Here is a 16,382-nt window from a genome sequence, read left to right as displayed (position 1 = left end):
ATGGGATGTGGATATTGCTAGCAATATAATGTCCACCCCTAATTTCCCCTGAAATGAGGAAGCAGATAATAGTTGGTAGGTCTTGTGTCACATATAAGATAGACCACGTAAGGATGGCAGATTTCCTTCCCTCAAGGTCGTGCGTTAACCTCGACATTAAGGAGATCAAAGGATATGGCAATAGGGCTGGAAAAGGTTTCTGAGGTAGAAAATCAGTCATGATCTTGATGAATGACGGAGCAAGTCTGAAGGGCCAGATGGTCTACTGCTGCTTCTATTTCATCTGTTCTTATTATTGTTACTGGGACTAACTTTTTTTAATTCTAGATTTTTTAAAATTAAGACCATAAGACCATAAAATATAAGAGCAGACTGGGGCCATTCAGCCTGTAGACTCTGCTGATTATGGCTGATTCTTTTTTTCTCAACCCCATTCTCCCGCCTTCTCCCCGTAACCCTTAACCCCCTTACCAATCAAGAACTTATCAATCTCTGCCTTAAATACACCCAAAGACTTGGCCTCCACAGGCAACGAATTCTACAGATTCACCGCTCTGTGGCTGAAGAAATTCCTCCTCACCTCAGAAAAGGACCTCCCTTTGTTCTGACCCTGTGCCCTTGGATTCTAGATTCTCTTCCTAATGGAAGCATCTTCTCCATGTCCACTCTATCCAGGCCTTTCACTATTCAGTAATTTAGTATTCTGGTAATTTAAGTGCTCAGACCTAAATTCCCCAGCCACCATGGTGGAATTTGAACTTATGTCCCTGGATCAGTGATCCAGAACCTTGGCTAAAAGAAAGGAAGTTAAGATTTCATCTGCTTTTGATTTTTAAAAAGACTCCTAATTATAACACTCTTTTCTTTAAGAAAGAACTGCTGATAGATTTGCAAGTTGACTCATCTGAAAAGGCAGAAATAAATTTAAACTTGTTGGCCACAGAGATCTGGATCAGTGCATTCTGCCTGGTGCCTGGAAACGGAGCCCACCAGGAGAGCTTTGTGATTTTGGTGATAGGATTGGTTTATGTGGTCATTCTGACCTCTCTTTGCAGGGTATCCACAGCATCAACTCCTACTGGCAGTTAAACCCAGTACTGCAGAGGGTGTTAATCATGCAGGCAGGCAGGGAGTGGCCATTCAGAGTTGCTGTGGATGCTGCAATGGCACACAGGCATTTGTTCAGCAAAACCAAATCCTGCATTTGTGGAGTTTGTTGCCTTTAACAATTGTAAATGTGAAGATTTTTCTAATTGTCCTCCACAATGAAAAATCCTTGAATTTCCTTCTGTGAAATATCTTTACCCCATAGCCCCACTCATATATGAAAATCAAAATAACTGCAGATGCTGGAAATCTGAAATAGAAAATGGTGAAGGGTCTTCAAACTAAAGCAGTAATCGTTTCTCTTTCCACTAAAGCTGCCTGCTGGGTGTTCCCCACATTTATAAGTTCTGGATCCTGACTCAATACTCTGTGATTCAGTATCATTGGTCCTTCTTCGCAGGTATTTTGCAGCCCAATATCAGCCATCCAGTACCATAACGGCATAATTGTACTTCTTCATTTTCAGAATGTGGATGTCACTGGTAAGGTTGGCATTTATTGCCCATTAATTTTAGGGCAGAAGAGTGGCGCAGCTGGTAGAGCTGCTGCCTCACAGCTCCACCAACCTGGGTTCAATCCTGACCACTGGAGTTGTCTGTGTGGGAGCTTGCACATTCACCCTGTGACCATGTGGGTTTCCTCCAGGTGCTCTGGTTTCCTCCCACATCCCAAAGATGTGTGGGTTGGTCAGTTAATTGGCCATAGTAAATTGCCCCTGGTCTGTAGACAAGGAATAGTCATTGGAGGGAGTTGATAAGTAGAATATGGGGGGAATAAACTGGGATCAGTGTAGGATTAGTGTAAATGGGTACTTGATGGTTGGCATGGACTTGATGGGCTGAAAGGCCTGTTTCCATGCTACATGAGCTTATGACTCTGAATTGTTCTTGAACTGAGTGGATGGCTAGGCCATTTAGGAGTCCTCACATTGGTGGGTCTGGAATCCCATATAGACCAGACCAGCTAAAGTAGCAGACTTCTACCCTGAAATGCCAGTTAGGTTTTTCAGACAACCTGGTAGCTTTTGAGATCATCACTCATAACATTTTTTCTTTAAAATTCTATGTTATTAACTGAATTTAAGTTCTACTGCTCCCTCGTTGGGGTCGGAACTTGTGACTCGCATGTCTGGTAATTTAAATGCTGCACCTCCACTGTATCAATAAATAGACAAAATTGGACTTTCGGTGAAATTGAATCATCAGTTAACGTTTTATCACAATGAGGAAACTAACTTTACCCAATCTTAAATATTTTCAAAGTCAAGTTTATTGTCACATGCACAAGTACATGTATGCACAGGTGTAATGAAAAACTTACTTGCAGCAGCATCACAGGCACATAACATCAGATAAGCAGCATTCACAAGAAAAACATAAATTAAACATAGATTATACACAATTTTTACAAGAAAGAACCCAATTAGAACAAAAATAAAACAAAGTCCACTGTAGTACAACGTGGTCATAGTGTTGTCATACTGACATAGTGATTACGGTTGTGCAGGTTGGTTCAAGAACCAAATGGTTGAAGGGAAGAAGCTGTTCTTGAACCTGGTGGTGTGGGACTTCAGGCTTCTGTACCTCCTGCCCAATGGTAGCTGTGAGAAGATGGCATGGCCCGGATGGTGGGGATCTTTGACGATAGATGTTGCCTTCTTGAGATACTACTGTAGATACTCATGTAACTACTACTGATGATGGGGAGGGATGTGCCAATGATGTATTGGGCTGAGTCCACTACTCTCTGCAGCTTCTTATGTTCCTGCTCATTCAATTGCCGTACCAGACCATGATGCAACCAGTACATCTGTAGAAGTTTGTCAGAGTGTTCAGCGACATGTTGAACCTCCTTAACCCTCTGATAAAGTAAAGGCGCTGGCGCACCTTCCTTGTCACTGCATCTATGTGCTGGGCCCAGGACAGGTCATCCGATTTTGGAACGCTCTGGCATTATCTTTGATTTCCACCTATTGACAAGTGGCTCAACAAGCCATCAATAAAAGCTGCTGCCTTCTGTGTCAGACCTCTGCTATGGGCACCACGGCAGTGGCATTGACTGCTGAGCTAAGACTCCTGCTGGCAAGTGGACACCAATTAATTCTGCAGGTGCAAAAGCTTTTGAGATTGTGGATTAACCCTGTTGCCTTAGACAAATGTAATATGCAAGCAGCTCTTGCTAACACCCTTGGCATTCTGGCTGATTTGTCACATACACCATTCCAGGTGACTCCTGTAATTTTGGGGATTAACCCCTTCTGAGTTAAATTCAGTTTGATTCCCCACTTGATGCAGTGGTTGGCAATAAATGCATGGTAGCATAAAATCCTTTTCGGTCCAAATGATTCTTGTTTCCTCCTTTTCAAAGGATTCTCTTTGACCAGTGAGTGGAAAATCACATTCTAAATGGAGAGGTATTTCCCTGCCTTTCATCAATTTATCAAAGTATCAAAGCCAGGCAAAGTTAATGAAATACTGGGGGAAGGGTGACGGGCCATTTGTCTGTGCTTAGGACTGGCTCTCCAAAATAATAGCACCTTTAACATCCCAAAGTGTAAACTTACACTTACTGCTCTTAACAACCAGATAACATCCTTTCCTTGATGTTGGTCACAGAATCATAGTCATGGAGTAATACAGCGCGGAAACAGGCCCTTCAGCCCAACTCATTCATGCTGACCAAGATGTCCACCTAAGCTAGTCCCCTTTGCTCACATTTGGCCCATCTCCCTCTATGCCTTTCCTATCCATGTATCTGTCCAAGTGTCTTTTGTCCAAGTGTCTTTTGCCCAAGATGTTGTTATTGTTCCTGCCTCAACCACTTCCTCTGGCTGCTCGTTCCATATACGCATCACCCTCTGCATAAAGGAGTTGCTCCTTAGGTCCATTTAAAATTTTTCACCTCTCACCTTAAACCTATGCCCCCTAATTTTTGGTTCCCTTTCCTCAGGAAAAAAACTGTGTGAATTCACCTGTGTGAATCATCCCACCAGCCTACATATCCAACACATCATTCTCCGCCACTTCTGCCATCTCCAACGGGACCTCACCACCAAGCATATCTTGCCCTCCTCACCCCTTTCTGCCTTTCGCAGGGACCGCACCCTCCGCGACTCCGTAGTTCACTCCTCCCTCCCCACCCATCCTGCTCCCACCCCGGGGACTTCCCACTGCCCCCGTCATAGGTGCAACACCTGCCCCTACACCACCTTCATCCAGGGACACAAACAGTCCTTTCAGGTGAGGCAGAGATTTACCTGCACCTCTTCAAATATCATTTACTCCATTCGGTGCTCCAAGTGTGGCTTCCTCTACATTGGTGAGACCAAACGCAGACTAGGTGACTGCTTCATAGAACACCTGCACTCTGTCCGTAACCGCGATCTGCATCTCCCCGTTGCCAGTCACTTCAACTCCCCCTCCCACACTGTCACTGATATGTCAGCCCTTGGCCTCCTCCACTGCTGGGAGAATTCCAAACGCAAACTGGAGGATCAACACCTCATTTTCCGTCTTGGGACCTTACAGCCTAACGCCATGAATATAAAATTCTCCCACTTAAAGTAAACCAAACCTCCCTCCCCCGCCACCATGCCTCTTCTTTTCTTCGCTGTACTAGCCTATCTCTCCTTTTTCTCATCGCCAATTCTTTTTCTCTCCTGCTCTCCTCCCATGGGGCACCTGCCTCCTTCCCTTTGACCCATCCCCCTATGGATCTGCTCTCCCCTCCTCCCCCACACCTGCCTATCTCTATCTCTTACCTGCATCTGCCTATCACCACCTTGTGCCCACCCTGCCTCCTCTCTTTTGTCCACCCATCACTGTTCTGTTTTTACCCCCCTCCCCATATATTAGGCTTCCCCTTTTCCTATCTTCAGTCCTGAAGAAGGATCCTGACCCGTAACATTGACCATCTGCTTTTCTCCACGGATGCTGCCCGGCCTGCTGAGTTCCTCCAGTGTCTTGTTGTTTTATCATCTAGATTCCAGCCTCTGCAGTCCTTTGTTTCTCTAATTCACCCTCATGATTTTATACACCTTGTTCAGGAAACAAACATTCAGTGGAGTATCAATCTAGAGTGGAATTTGAACACAAATCTTCTGACTCAGGAGGCAAGTGCACTACCCACTGAGTCACAGCTGATTATGAATCAAGCAGTTGCTGAATAGTCCAGATGGAGAGCTGTATGTAACTTAGACAAGTGGAGTCCATTTGGCCCATCAAGCCATGTGGTAGCCCATCAACCCATGTGGTTCCCAGTAGAGCAATCCGATCAGTCCCACTGCCCCTCTTGTTTCCCTGTAACCCCACACATATTCTCTCTCACATGGCCATTAGCTCCCCTTTGATGCATTTGCCACTTATCTCCACATGGGTAATTTACAGTCACCAATTTACCTACCAGCTGTCTTTGGGATGTGGGAGCAAACTGGAGCATCTGGGGGAAACCCACATGGTCAAAGGGAGAATGTGCAAACTTCACACAGACAGCACCCAATGTTGGGATTGAACCCGTGTCCCTGGAGCTGTGGGACAGCAGGCTAACTGTGAGGTAACAGCACAGTGCTCCCTGAAGTGTGGGTCTGTTACAGAAGAATCTTGAGCCTGCAGCTAGCAGTTTTCAGTTGTTGTTCTGCATAAAGTCAGTCACCTGTACAAATCAAATTAAGGGAGGCTCATACAGGTATTCCATGGTTATGAAAAGGTTTTGCTCCAGGGAAATGTTTCATGGTGAATATTTGTGAACCTAATTTTCATAACTTATAGAATACCACTATTCAGTTTCAGGCTCAGACAAGCACCCAACGCTGAGAGCCTGGCAGTCAGTGGATAACAGTGACTGTGCCTGTCATAGGTCCCCTCAATTTATCCCAGCAGACATAAGACAAGATATATTAGTCACATGTACATCAAAACACACAGTGAAATGCATCTTTTGCGTAGAGTGTTCTGGGGGCAGCCTGCAACTGTCGCCACACTTCCGGCGCCAACATAGCATGCCCACAACTTCCTAACCCATATGTCTTTGGAATGTGGGAGGAAATCGGAGCACCCGGAGAAAACCCACGCAGACACGGGGAGAACGTACAAACTCCTTACAGACAGCGGCCGGAATTGAACCCGGGTCGCTGGCGCTGTAATAGCAGGGAATCAATTCACATCACTTCTTAGGAACATAGAAATTGTTGGATGGGAAAAGACTCACGGCAGTCTTGTTGATTGCTACTCTTAGCTTTGTAGGGGCTTATGGCACCCTTATGACTGATTGTGTCCATGCTGGTAAAGAAAGGTCTACCTCGCATCCCTGTATTTGGTCCACAACCTTGTAGAGTACAACATGTCAAAGCCATACAAATACCTTTTAGATTCAATAGGGTGTTCTGACACAATTTTTTAGGTAGTGGATTCCAGACTGTCACCATTCCTGAGGCACAATGAGTGCTCATTCGAGTGCTCTGTAGATGTGGGTTTCTGGGTCTCCCACCTTCTCACACAGTGAGTTCCAGGTCCTCTCTTTAGGTGAAAAAAAAATTCAACTCTTCTCTGTGGTGGGGTAGGGTTGGGGGCACGGTGGCATAGCCAGTAGTGTGGGGTTTGCATGCTTTTCCAGCGTCTACATGGGTTTCTTCTCAGTGCTCCGGTTTCTGCCCACTGCCCAACGATGTGTAGAATTGTAGATTAATCGACCATTGTAAATTGTCTCTCGTGTGTAAGTGGATAGTAGGATCGTGCAGGGAATAACATAGGATCAGTGTAGAATGAATGTAATGGGCGCTTGATGGTTGGCATGAACTCAGTGGGCTGAAGAGCCGGTTTCTGTGCTGTATGACACTGAATACCTTAAACTTATTCTCCCTAGTTGTTGCCCTCTCTGCTAAGGAAAACAGGTCTTGTTTAGGCCTCTGATAATTTTATACCATTTATTAAATCTCCAGTCTGCCTTTCAGTTCCAAATCTAGCCAGTCATTCCCTGCACCTAGTATTCTGCAGTCCAGGCAACATCCTTGTAAATCCCTGACCTTTCTGATGGTTGAATGATGCTCATAATAGTTATTGACTAACTCTAGCTGGCAATATCTGTCAACAACCCAGACTTGGCACAAGGAAATTCTCCTCTGCTGCGAATTAAAGGTCACCGTGGACTGTTTAGCTGCCCTTTCTATGTAAATTCTTCCTTGTGTTGCACTGTTATTCTTCTTCACATTGATCGCGCTTCCCGAGTTGACATCCCCTTGGATGGTGGCGAGGATCTTTTCCTCTGGACTCAGGGTGTTTGTGCTGCTGCTTTATTCTCATATCCATTTAATGTTAGCACATAGACATAGAAACATAGAAAAACCTACAGCACAATTCAGGCCCTTCGGCCCACAAAGCTGTGCCGAACATGTCCCTACTTTAGAAATTACTAGGTTTACCCATAGCCGTCTATTTTTCTAAGCTCCATGTACCTATCCAAAAGTCTCTTAAAAGACCCTATCGTATCCGTCTCCGCCACAGTTGCCGGCAGCTCATTCCACGCACTCACCACTCTCTGAGTAAAAAACTTACCCCTGACATCTCCTCTATACCTACTCCCCTGCACCTTAAACCTGTGTCCTCTTGCAGCAACCATTTCAGCCCTGGGAAAAAGCCTCTGACTATCCACACGATCAATGCCTCTCATCAACTTATGTACCTCTATCAGGTCCCCCCTCATCCTCCATCGCTGGTTTCTTTCTTCCCACATGAGCATTTCAGTAAAGTGCAACAATTCCCTTGAGAAACTATCTCTCTGTGTTCACTGTGCAATCATTCGTGTAATCACTAATTTTCAGCCGTCCTTGACCTGAAACATCAACAATTCCTTTCTCTCCACAGATGCTGCTCGACCCGTTGAGTTCTTCCAACAGTTTGTTTTTTGCTCCAGATTCCAAAATCTGCAGTCTCTGTAATCATTAATTTTATTCCCTGAAATTTTAGTTGCGTCTGGAAAGAGCTTTGTAAGATAAGAAAATATAGAAATGCATTTCTATAATGCTTTTTAGGGCACCACATTGAGCTTTACAGCCAATTAGTTTTTTTTCAATTGTAGTAATGTGAAGATACAAGGTCAGTGCAAGTGAACTACCACTGAGGACAAGGAGAAAGGCTATGAGTCTGTTACTGAGCTGATGAATTGACACACTTGTATAAGGTACAATAACATGTTGGTTTTCTGAAATTTTTTCCAGTAGTTCATTGTCAATTTACCTAATTGGTAATTGGTTTATTATCGATACATGTACCAAGATACAGTGAAAAACTTTGTTTTGCATGCCAGATCATTCCAAAACATAGGTACACTGAGTTAGTACAAAGAGAAACACAATAACATAATGCAGAACAGAGTGTTATGGTTGCCGTTACAGAGAAAGTGCAGTGCAAGTAGACAATAAGGTGCAAGGAGTTCATCTTTATGGAACAGGAGGCCCCTTCAAGAGTCTTATAACAGCAGGATAGAAGCTGTCCTTGAGCCTGGTGGTGTGTGTTTTCAAGCTTTTGTATCTTCTGCCCAATGGAAGGGGGGATAAGAGAGAATGACCGGGGTGGGAGGGGTCATTGATTATGTTGGCTGCTTTCCCGAGGCAGTGGGAAGTGTGGACAGAGTCAGTGGAGGGAAGGCTGGTTTTCGTGATGGACTGAGCTCTGTCCTAATGGTGACAGGGAAAAATTTTACATTATATTCATATCCACTTCCACTATGGTTCTCCGTTCTCTTGAGATCAAATGAAGTATGTAAAAAGCTCATAGGATTCTGTTGGTAAAATGAAAACTTTCAACTGCAGCTTACTTCAATACATCTCTCATTGCTCTCACTTTGGTTTTACAGGTGGGACCAGCTGTTCAGAGGAACTCAAGTTGGTGACTGTCCTGGCTGAGAGGCAAGCAAAAGGGCAAGGCTTTAATGGAGAGAAGGGGACTGTGAGCTGGATTTTGGCGCTCGTGGGGTTAAGGACTCCTGCTGTGCATCGGCTTTCTGACGCCATTGCCATTCGTGATGGCGAGCAAGAGGAAGTCTACTACCCCTTGCATGATACCAGCCAAAACCCTTGCCTTGCAGGACCCAGGCATCGACATTAGCCCAGCATACAATGATGACGAGGAATCCTCACCACAACCATTTCCAATAGACGACCTGTCAGCTGGGGAGGAGGCCTATGGTCAGAATGACGTGGTAGAGCATGGTGGATTTGAATGCAAGTACTGCGATTACACTAGTCAGGACTACCACGCATTTACCGTGCACGTGGAATCAGTGCACTCTGATGCAAGCGCAGACCAGTTGTACGTCTGCGTGGAGTGCAACTTCAGCACCAAGAGCCAGGAGTCGCTTACTGTGCACAACGCCCTGAGCCACGCCAGCGAGGGCAACCTCAAAGTCAGCGTCATCAAGAAGGGCAGCCAGTCGGTACCTGAGCAGAACGTCCCCGAGATCCGAGGCAGCGACACCCAAGAGAACGGCGACGAGGCTGACCCCCAGTCCGAAATCTCCATCAGCAAGACGCCCATTATGAAGATGCTGAAGGCCAAGCCGGACGCCAAGAGGATCAGCGTCACCCACCCGGGAAGGGAAGAGCCCAGCGAGGAAGTGGGGGTGGCCGACGAGGCCATTAAAAAGGCCGAGGGCCTGGAGGTGCTTCCGACCAATGGGCCGACAAACCCTGGCCAGGCTGTCAATGGGACCACTGCTGTGCCAGTGCCCGTCCTACAGGCTGGCATGGCCCAGATTGTCCCTGTGGTTCAACAGCCGGCCCCGGGCAACAATGCCAGCCCCCTGCCCAAGGTCATGATCCCTCTGAGCAGCATCCCCACCTACAATGCTGCCATGGACTCCAACAGCTTCCTCAACAACTCTTTCAGCAAGTTCCCCTACCCAACCAAGGCTGAGCTGTGCTGGCTGACAGTGGTGACCAAGTACCCGGAGGAGCAGCTGAAAATCTGGTTCACCGCCCAGCGGCTCAAGCACGGCATCAGCTGGACGCCGGAGGAGATCGAGGACGCCCGCAAGAAGATGTTCAGCACCATCATCCAGGGTGTCCCGCAGCAGACCATCACTGTGCTCCCGGGCCAGGTGACCACCACCAACGGCGGCCAGCACCTCTTCCAGGCCAACTTCCCCTGCCAGCTGATGACTCAGGCGGGCAACATCGTGGTCACCCAACCCGGAGGGGTGGTGAAAGGGGTCACCATGACAGGCTCCCCCGTCACCGTCAACCTGGCCACCGTCCCCAAGCAGCAGGATATCTCCAAATTCCAGCTGCAGAAACTCGGGGGCTCCACGGACGGTCCAGGGGTGAAGGTCCTAACCTCGGCTGCGGGAGGGCAGTCGGTGGTCAATTCAGGCCACCTCCCGTCGCCCGGGCTGATCTCGGAGTTCGGGACGTACAAGTACAAGAAGACCAAGGAGCAGCTGGCTGCCCTGAAGCAGAGCTTCCTGCGAGCTCAGTTCCCGGAGCACGAGGAGGTGGAGCGGCTGGTGAGGGTGACGGGTCTGCAGGGCAAGGAGATCCGCAAGTGGTTCAGCGACCGGCGCTACAACTACAAGAACCTCAAGTGCAACCAGTCCTTCGAGGCGGGCCACCTCAGCGTGCCTCCCGCCAGCAACGCTCTGGAGGAGCCGCCCCCTCCTCTGGCCACCCCGGGCTACCACCCCCACCGGCGCCAGTGGCAGACCAACTGCGACTTCACCCCACCCAAGTTCAAGGGCAAGTCGGCCGAGCAGCTCAGCACGCTGGAGCACAGCTATGGCCTCAATCCCTTCCCACCTGAGGAGGAGGTGGACCGGCTGAGGGCCGAGACCAAGATGACCCGGCGGGAGATTGACCTGTGGTTCTCCGAGCGGCGGAAGGTCAAGCTGGATGAGCGGGGCCGCCGGGAGGACTCGGGCGTGGCCGACTCCGCCGGGGACGAGGAGGAGGAGGAGTCAGATGGGGAAGGGACGCCGAGCGACAGCAGCTCGGTGGACATGAAGCGGATCCTGCCCCCTCAGGAGCGGCTGAAGGTCAGCCCCTTGAAGATCTGTGTGAAGGAAGGCTCTGGCATGTGCGTCCAGCCCAAGGCGATGCAGGCCACCAAGGCCCTGAACCCTGGCCCCGCCTCCTGCCCCAACGCCCCCAAGTACAAGGGCCAGAACAAGAAGACGGTCCACCAGCTCCACCTGATGAAGCTGCAGTTCATGCGCACACAGTGGCCAACGGTGGAGGAGTACGATGAGCTGGCCATCAGCGCCAGGCTGCCCAGGACCGAAGTGGTCCGCTGGTTCGGCGACGCGCGCTACGCCCTGAAGAACGGGCAGCTGAAGTGGTACGATGACTACAAGAAGGGCATCTATGCCATCCGCTCGGGCAGTAACAGCCTCATCACGGACGTGCCGGCGGAGAACTACAGGGTCAGGCGCACCCCGTCCAAGAAGAGCGGGAAGGCGGCCCTGTTTGAGTATTACACCCAACACCGCATGCTGCACGAGGAGGACCTGGACCGGCTGTGTGAGAAGTCCAGCATGAGCTACGAGCAGGTCAGGGATTGGTTCGCCGAGAAGCAGACCGAGGATGCCATGTACATGTCCGACTTCAGCAACGAGGACCAGCAGTCGACCAACGGCGAGAGCGACAAGGCCAAGGGCTGCCTGCGGTTCACCGCGGAGGAGGCCTACTCCGATGTGACTGACAACAGCGATAACTGGGATGTCAGGTCGCGGGAGGGTCCCGCGGAACTGAATGAGTTTGACGCTGAGAATATCTCTGGTGAGGCTTTGGGCTCAATGGGTGTGGTGAAGCAGAGTTGAGCCGGAAGTGAGGAAACCTGATGCAATTAAAGGGAGCACAAACCCATCGGCTTGTTGTGAAAACCCCAATCCTGTCCACAACAATCAAGAGAGAGTGCAGGTCCTGGAAATTAGAAATATAAACCGAACATGCTGGAAACACTCAGCAGGTCAGGCAGCATCTGTGGGGAGAGGAACAGGTTCAGAACTTAACTTCCCCAGCTGCCGAATTGGGATTCGAACTCATGAACTCTGGATCAATAATCCAGTCCTGCATTGATGCTTTTTGTGTTTCATTTCCTGATTTTTAAGCTTTCTTTTTAAAGGATATTGAGGTTCAATGTCAAAGGATCTTGGACCCGAAATATTAACTGTTCCCCTGCCCACACAGATGCTGCCTGACCTGCTGAGTGTTTCCAGCATGTTCTGTTTTTACCTCAAGCTTGTTCCCTCATTTGAAGGTGAGGGAAGGATGCTCCCCCATTGGCCTGATGTGCGATTCCAATCCCGTACCAATAGGGATGACTCCCAATTGTTGAGCAAACCACTTGGCTTAGGGATGGGCAAACAATGCTGGCCCTCTCAGTTGTGCTCTCACCCTGAAAGTAAAATTGTTTTCCCTAAACCATCTAGTTGATGTGAGTAAGCCATTTGGGTTTAGTATGACAATCTGAAAGCTTCACTGTTCCTTTTCTTTGTATTTATTAATTTCTGGGATATAGCAAAGCCAACATTTATTGTCCATTCTTCAATTGCTATTGAACTGGATGGCTTGCTGCACCTTTTCAGAGGGCAGTCAGGAGTCAGCTACAAAACGAGAGCCACAGACAGGCCAGACCAAGGCAGCAGATTCCTTCTCCTGAGACATGAGTGAGTTTTTACAAAGAATCTAGCAGTTTTATGTTCACTATTACTGATTCTTTTTAATTGCTTGAATTCAAATTCCCCAGCTGCTGTTTTGAACTCATGAATTCTGAATCAGTAGTTCAGTTGGGTATTGATAATTTTTTTTTCATTTCTTGATGTTAAAACTTTTTAAAAAGATATTTGGGTTCAATCTCAGTACAGTGTCAGCTGTCAGTCAAGGATTAATAAAAGAGGAGTTTAAGAGAATGATTTGCTATGTTTGGAAGGTTACCTCTGGGCAGGATTGAAATAATGGCATTGGCCCAGTGCTGCTTCTCTTTCCTTTCTCCTTTCCAGCCTTTGTGTCCTGATGCAGAACCCAACAAGAGACCATGAACAAGAGACCATGTGATCATGTTAGACAAGCACATGAACATACAAGGAATGGAAGGATATGGACTATGTGCAGGCAGATAGGTTTAGTTTAATTTGGCCTCATGGGCTGAAGGGCCTGTTCCTGTGCTGTATGTTCTGTGTTAAAAGTCTTCCTTTTCTGTTGGTTTTAAGGATCCTGACTGAAATTAGTGAGTAGGGGAATCCATCCAGTTTCTTAGTGAATGGAAAGGTGTAGTATAGAACCATTATTATGCTGGGAGTGATTTGGAAGCTTCCAGAGAGTAAAGCTAGATGGTTTGGGAAAATAATTACTTTCGTTTTAAGGGGGTGAGTTCTGGTGTGACTTGCATTTATTGCCCATCCTTAGTTGTCTTGATATTTCAACTGCAGGCTTGCTCCCCAGGCAAGGACATGGGGATGTGACTGGTATCACAGCCCAAATTGAGTAAGAAAATATGACTGTTCTAGTTTGGGTTTGACAGTCTGTGGAACTTTTTGTTGACGGCTGCAAAGTTCCCCAGGCTTTTTCTTAAAAAAACTGGATTCAAATTCTGAAGTTTCCTCATAAGGCTGCAGTGGAACAGCTGAACTCAGTATATTAACAGGGCAGTACTTTTAAACATCATGTGGTATGTCCATATGCCTTAATTGAGCTAGGTGACCCTACCGTACATGTGCAGCATTGAAGGAGGCTATTTGACCCATCGTGACTGTGCCTGCTCTTTGATAGACCTATCCCAGTAACCCTACTCCATCTTTTCTTTCCCCATAACTCAGCAAATTTCCTCTTGGGTGTTTTCTATGCACTTTTCATAAGATACTGCTTAATCACCTTCCACCATCCATTAAGTGATGCATTCCTGATCAAAATAATTCATTATGTTAAATGCTGTGAACAAGTATTTCAATATTTAGAGTCATACAGCATGAAAACAGGCCCTTTGGCACAACTGCTCCATGCTGACCAAGATGCCCATCCAAGCTAGTCTCATTTGCTAGCATTTGGCCCATATCCCTCTAAACCTTTCCTATCATGTACCTGTCCAACTGTCTTTTAAAAGTTGTTATTGTACTTGCCTCAACTACTTCCTCTGGCAGCTCGTTCCACATACATACCACCCTTTATATAAAAAAAAAGTTGCTCCTCAAGTTCTTATTAAATCTTTCCGCTCTCACCTTAAACCTATACCCTCTAGTTCTTGATTCCCCAACTCTGAAAAAAAGACTGAGTGTATTTACCCTATCTGTGCCCCTCATGATACACCTGTATAATATCACCTCTCAGTTTCCTACGCTCTAAGGAATAAAATCCTAGCCTGTCCAACCTCTCCCTATAACTCAGTCCCTCAAGTCCTGGCAACATCCTTGTAAATCATTTCTGCACTCTTTCCAGTTTAATAACATCTTTCCTATAGCAGGGTGAGCAAAACTTTCCTTAAGAAGGTAATAAAGAAAAGTAGGTGCTTTTCTCATCTCATTGGGCAGAATAGCCACTCTATAATACACATGGCTGAGCAGTATTGTCTGATGTTCCATTCCTAGCATGGACCAAGAGACCTATTCTCTTTCCTGCAAGAAGATATAAATATCAGAGCAGAGCTAATACTTGGTTTCTGGCACACTCATTCCTCACTGTATCCTCGATTGCAGGGGTTAGTGGTGTAGTGGCCATGGTATTGCACTGACATCAAAGTGTTTGTTGGTTTGGAATCTAACATGGCATATTGTCATCTTCCATGAATCTGATTGTGTGTGAGGTGGCACCAGGAAAAATGGGTGTGGAAGTTACTGTGTAAATAGGAACCTACATGTTTCATTATTGTTCTCGAGGGAAGGAATGCTTCCAGCGCCAACCGTTAAGTAGGACAGGGACAGTGCATGGGAGCACAATCGCCTCCAATTTCTCCTCCACAGCACACATGAACCATGTCTGTACCTTCAGTGACGCTGGTTACAATCCTGGTGCTCCATGCTCACCAACTTCCCTAGAGCAGCTAGAGAACTGGCAGTAGAAGCTGGACTTAACTGGGAATGAATTCCAAAAGAAAAGGTCCGTTCAAGACCACTTCCCACTCTGTGGTTGATCCTGAAATAGGAAGCCTCTTTTATTATCACAAACAGTAAAGGTGTCCGCACTGACCCCTTTGGTACATCACTGGTCACAGACTTCTGATCAAAAAAGCATCCTCCTTCCACCACTCTCTGTCTCCTATCACCAAGCCAATTTTGGATCCAACGTGCCTTAACTTCTGGACCAGCCTACCAATCGGTATCTTGTCAAATGCCTCATCAAAGACCATTTAGGTAACATCTACCATCCTGCCTTCATCAGTCATTTTAATTATCTCCTCAAAAAAACTTATTCGAATTAGTGAGGCTGGATTTCCCCAGGACGATGCTGACTATCCCTGATCAGCCCCTCCCTTTCCAAATGTATATAAATCCTATTGCTATTATTAGGATAGATGACTGAAAGCTTGGTTGAAGAGAGAGGTTTTACTAGACTGGTTCGGGGATGGTGGGTTTGCCGTCTGAGGAGACAGTGAGCAGACTGGGACTGGATTCTTTAGAGTTCAGAAGATTGAGAGGAGACCTCATTGAGATGTATAAAGTTCTGATGGGCTCGACATGCTGGGAGGATGCTTCCCCTGAGGAGTTTTGGATCAGAGGGTATAGTCTGAGGGAAAAGGAGTAGGACATTTTGAGGGTGGTGAACCTGTGAAATTCTCTACCCCGTGGAAGCTCAGTTTATTCAAAGGAGTGGACAGTCAGAGATTTTTTCCCAGGGCAACAATGGCTAACACAGGGGACATAATTTTAAGGTGATTGGAGGAAGGTATAAGGGGGATGTCAGGAGTAAGTTTTTTACACAGAGAGTGGTGGGTGCATGGAACGCACTGCCGGCAGAGGTTGTGGGGGCAGATACATTAGGGACATTTAAGAGACTCTTAGACACATGAATGATAGAAAAATAGGGGGCTATGTAGGAGGGAAGGGTTAGATAGATCATAGAGCAGGATAAAATGTGGTACAACATTGTGGGCTGAAGAGCCTGTACTGTGTTGTAGTGTTCTATGATAGATTTCTGGGCATTCAGGGAATCAAGGAATGTGGTGATGATGCTGGAAAATGGCATTTGGTGGAAGATTAGTGAATGGTGGAGCAGGCTTACGGGGACTTGTGGCTTCTTTCTTATGTCCTCATGAAATGCTGGGCAAGTATGCACTGGCTTTGTGCATAGGAACTATAAA

At 47.0% G+C, this 16,382-nt stretch overlaps 1 protein-coding gene across 6 annotated transcripts in view; it reads left to right on the top strand.

The window, feature by feature from the left end:
- The window catches only part of LOC127578731 (zinc fingers and homeoboxes protein 3-like), a 109,471-nt gene that overhangs the window by 81,302 nt on the left and 11,787 nt on the right, over positions 1 to 16,382 (top strand). For 4 of the 6 annotated variants that reach the window (XM_052031117.1, XM_052031118.1, XM_052031120.1 and 1 more), the window contains exon 2: positions 8,956 to 11,869. In XM_052031117.1, coding sequence (XP_051887077.1) covers positions 9,124 to 11,869 — 2,746 coding nt within the window. In that variant the 5' untranslated portion in view covers positions 8,956 to 9,123. Of the gene's footprint in view, positions 1 to 8,178; positions 8,281 to 8,955; positions 11,870 to 16,382 lie in introns of all 6 variants that reach the window. The other 2 variants (XM_052031119.1, XM_052031121.1) reach the window with 1 other exon arrangement.

This window comes from Pristis pectinata, chromosome 16, assembly GCF_009764475.1.
Source record: "Pristis pectinata isolate sPriPec2 chromosome 16, sPriPec2.1.pri, whole genome shotgun sequence".
NCBI lineage: Eukaryota > Metazoa > Chordata > Chondrichthyes > Rhinopristiformes > Pristidae > Pristis > Pristis pectinata.
Note: the sequence above shows the minus strand (reverse complement) of the source record. Positions and strands in the feature narration are given on the sequence as shown.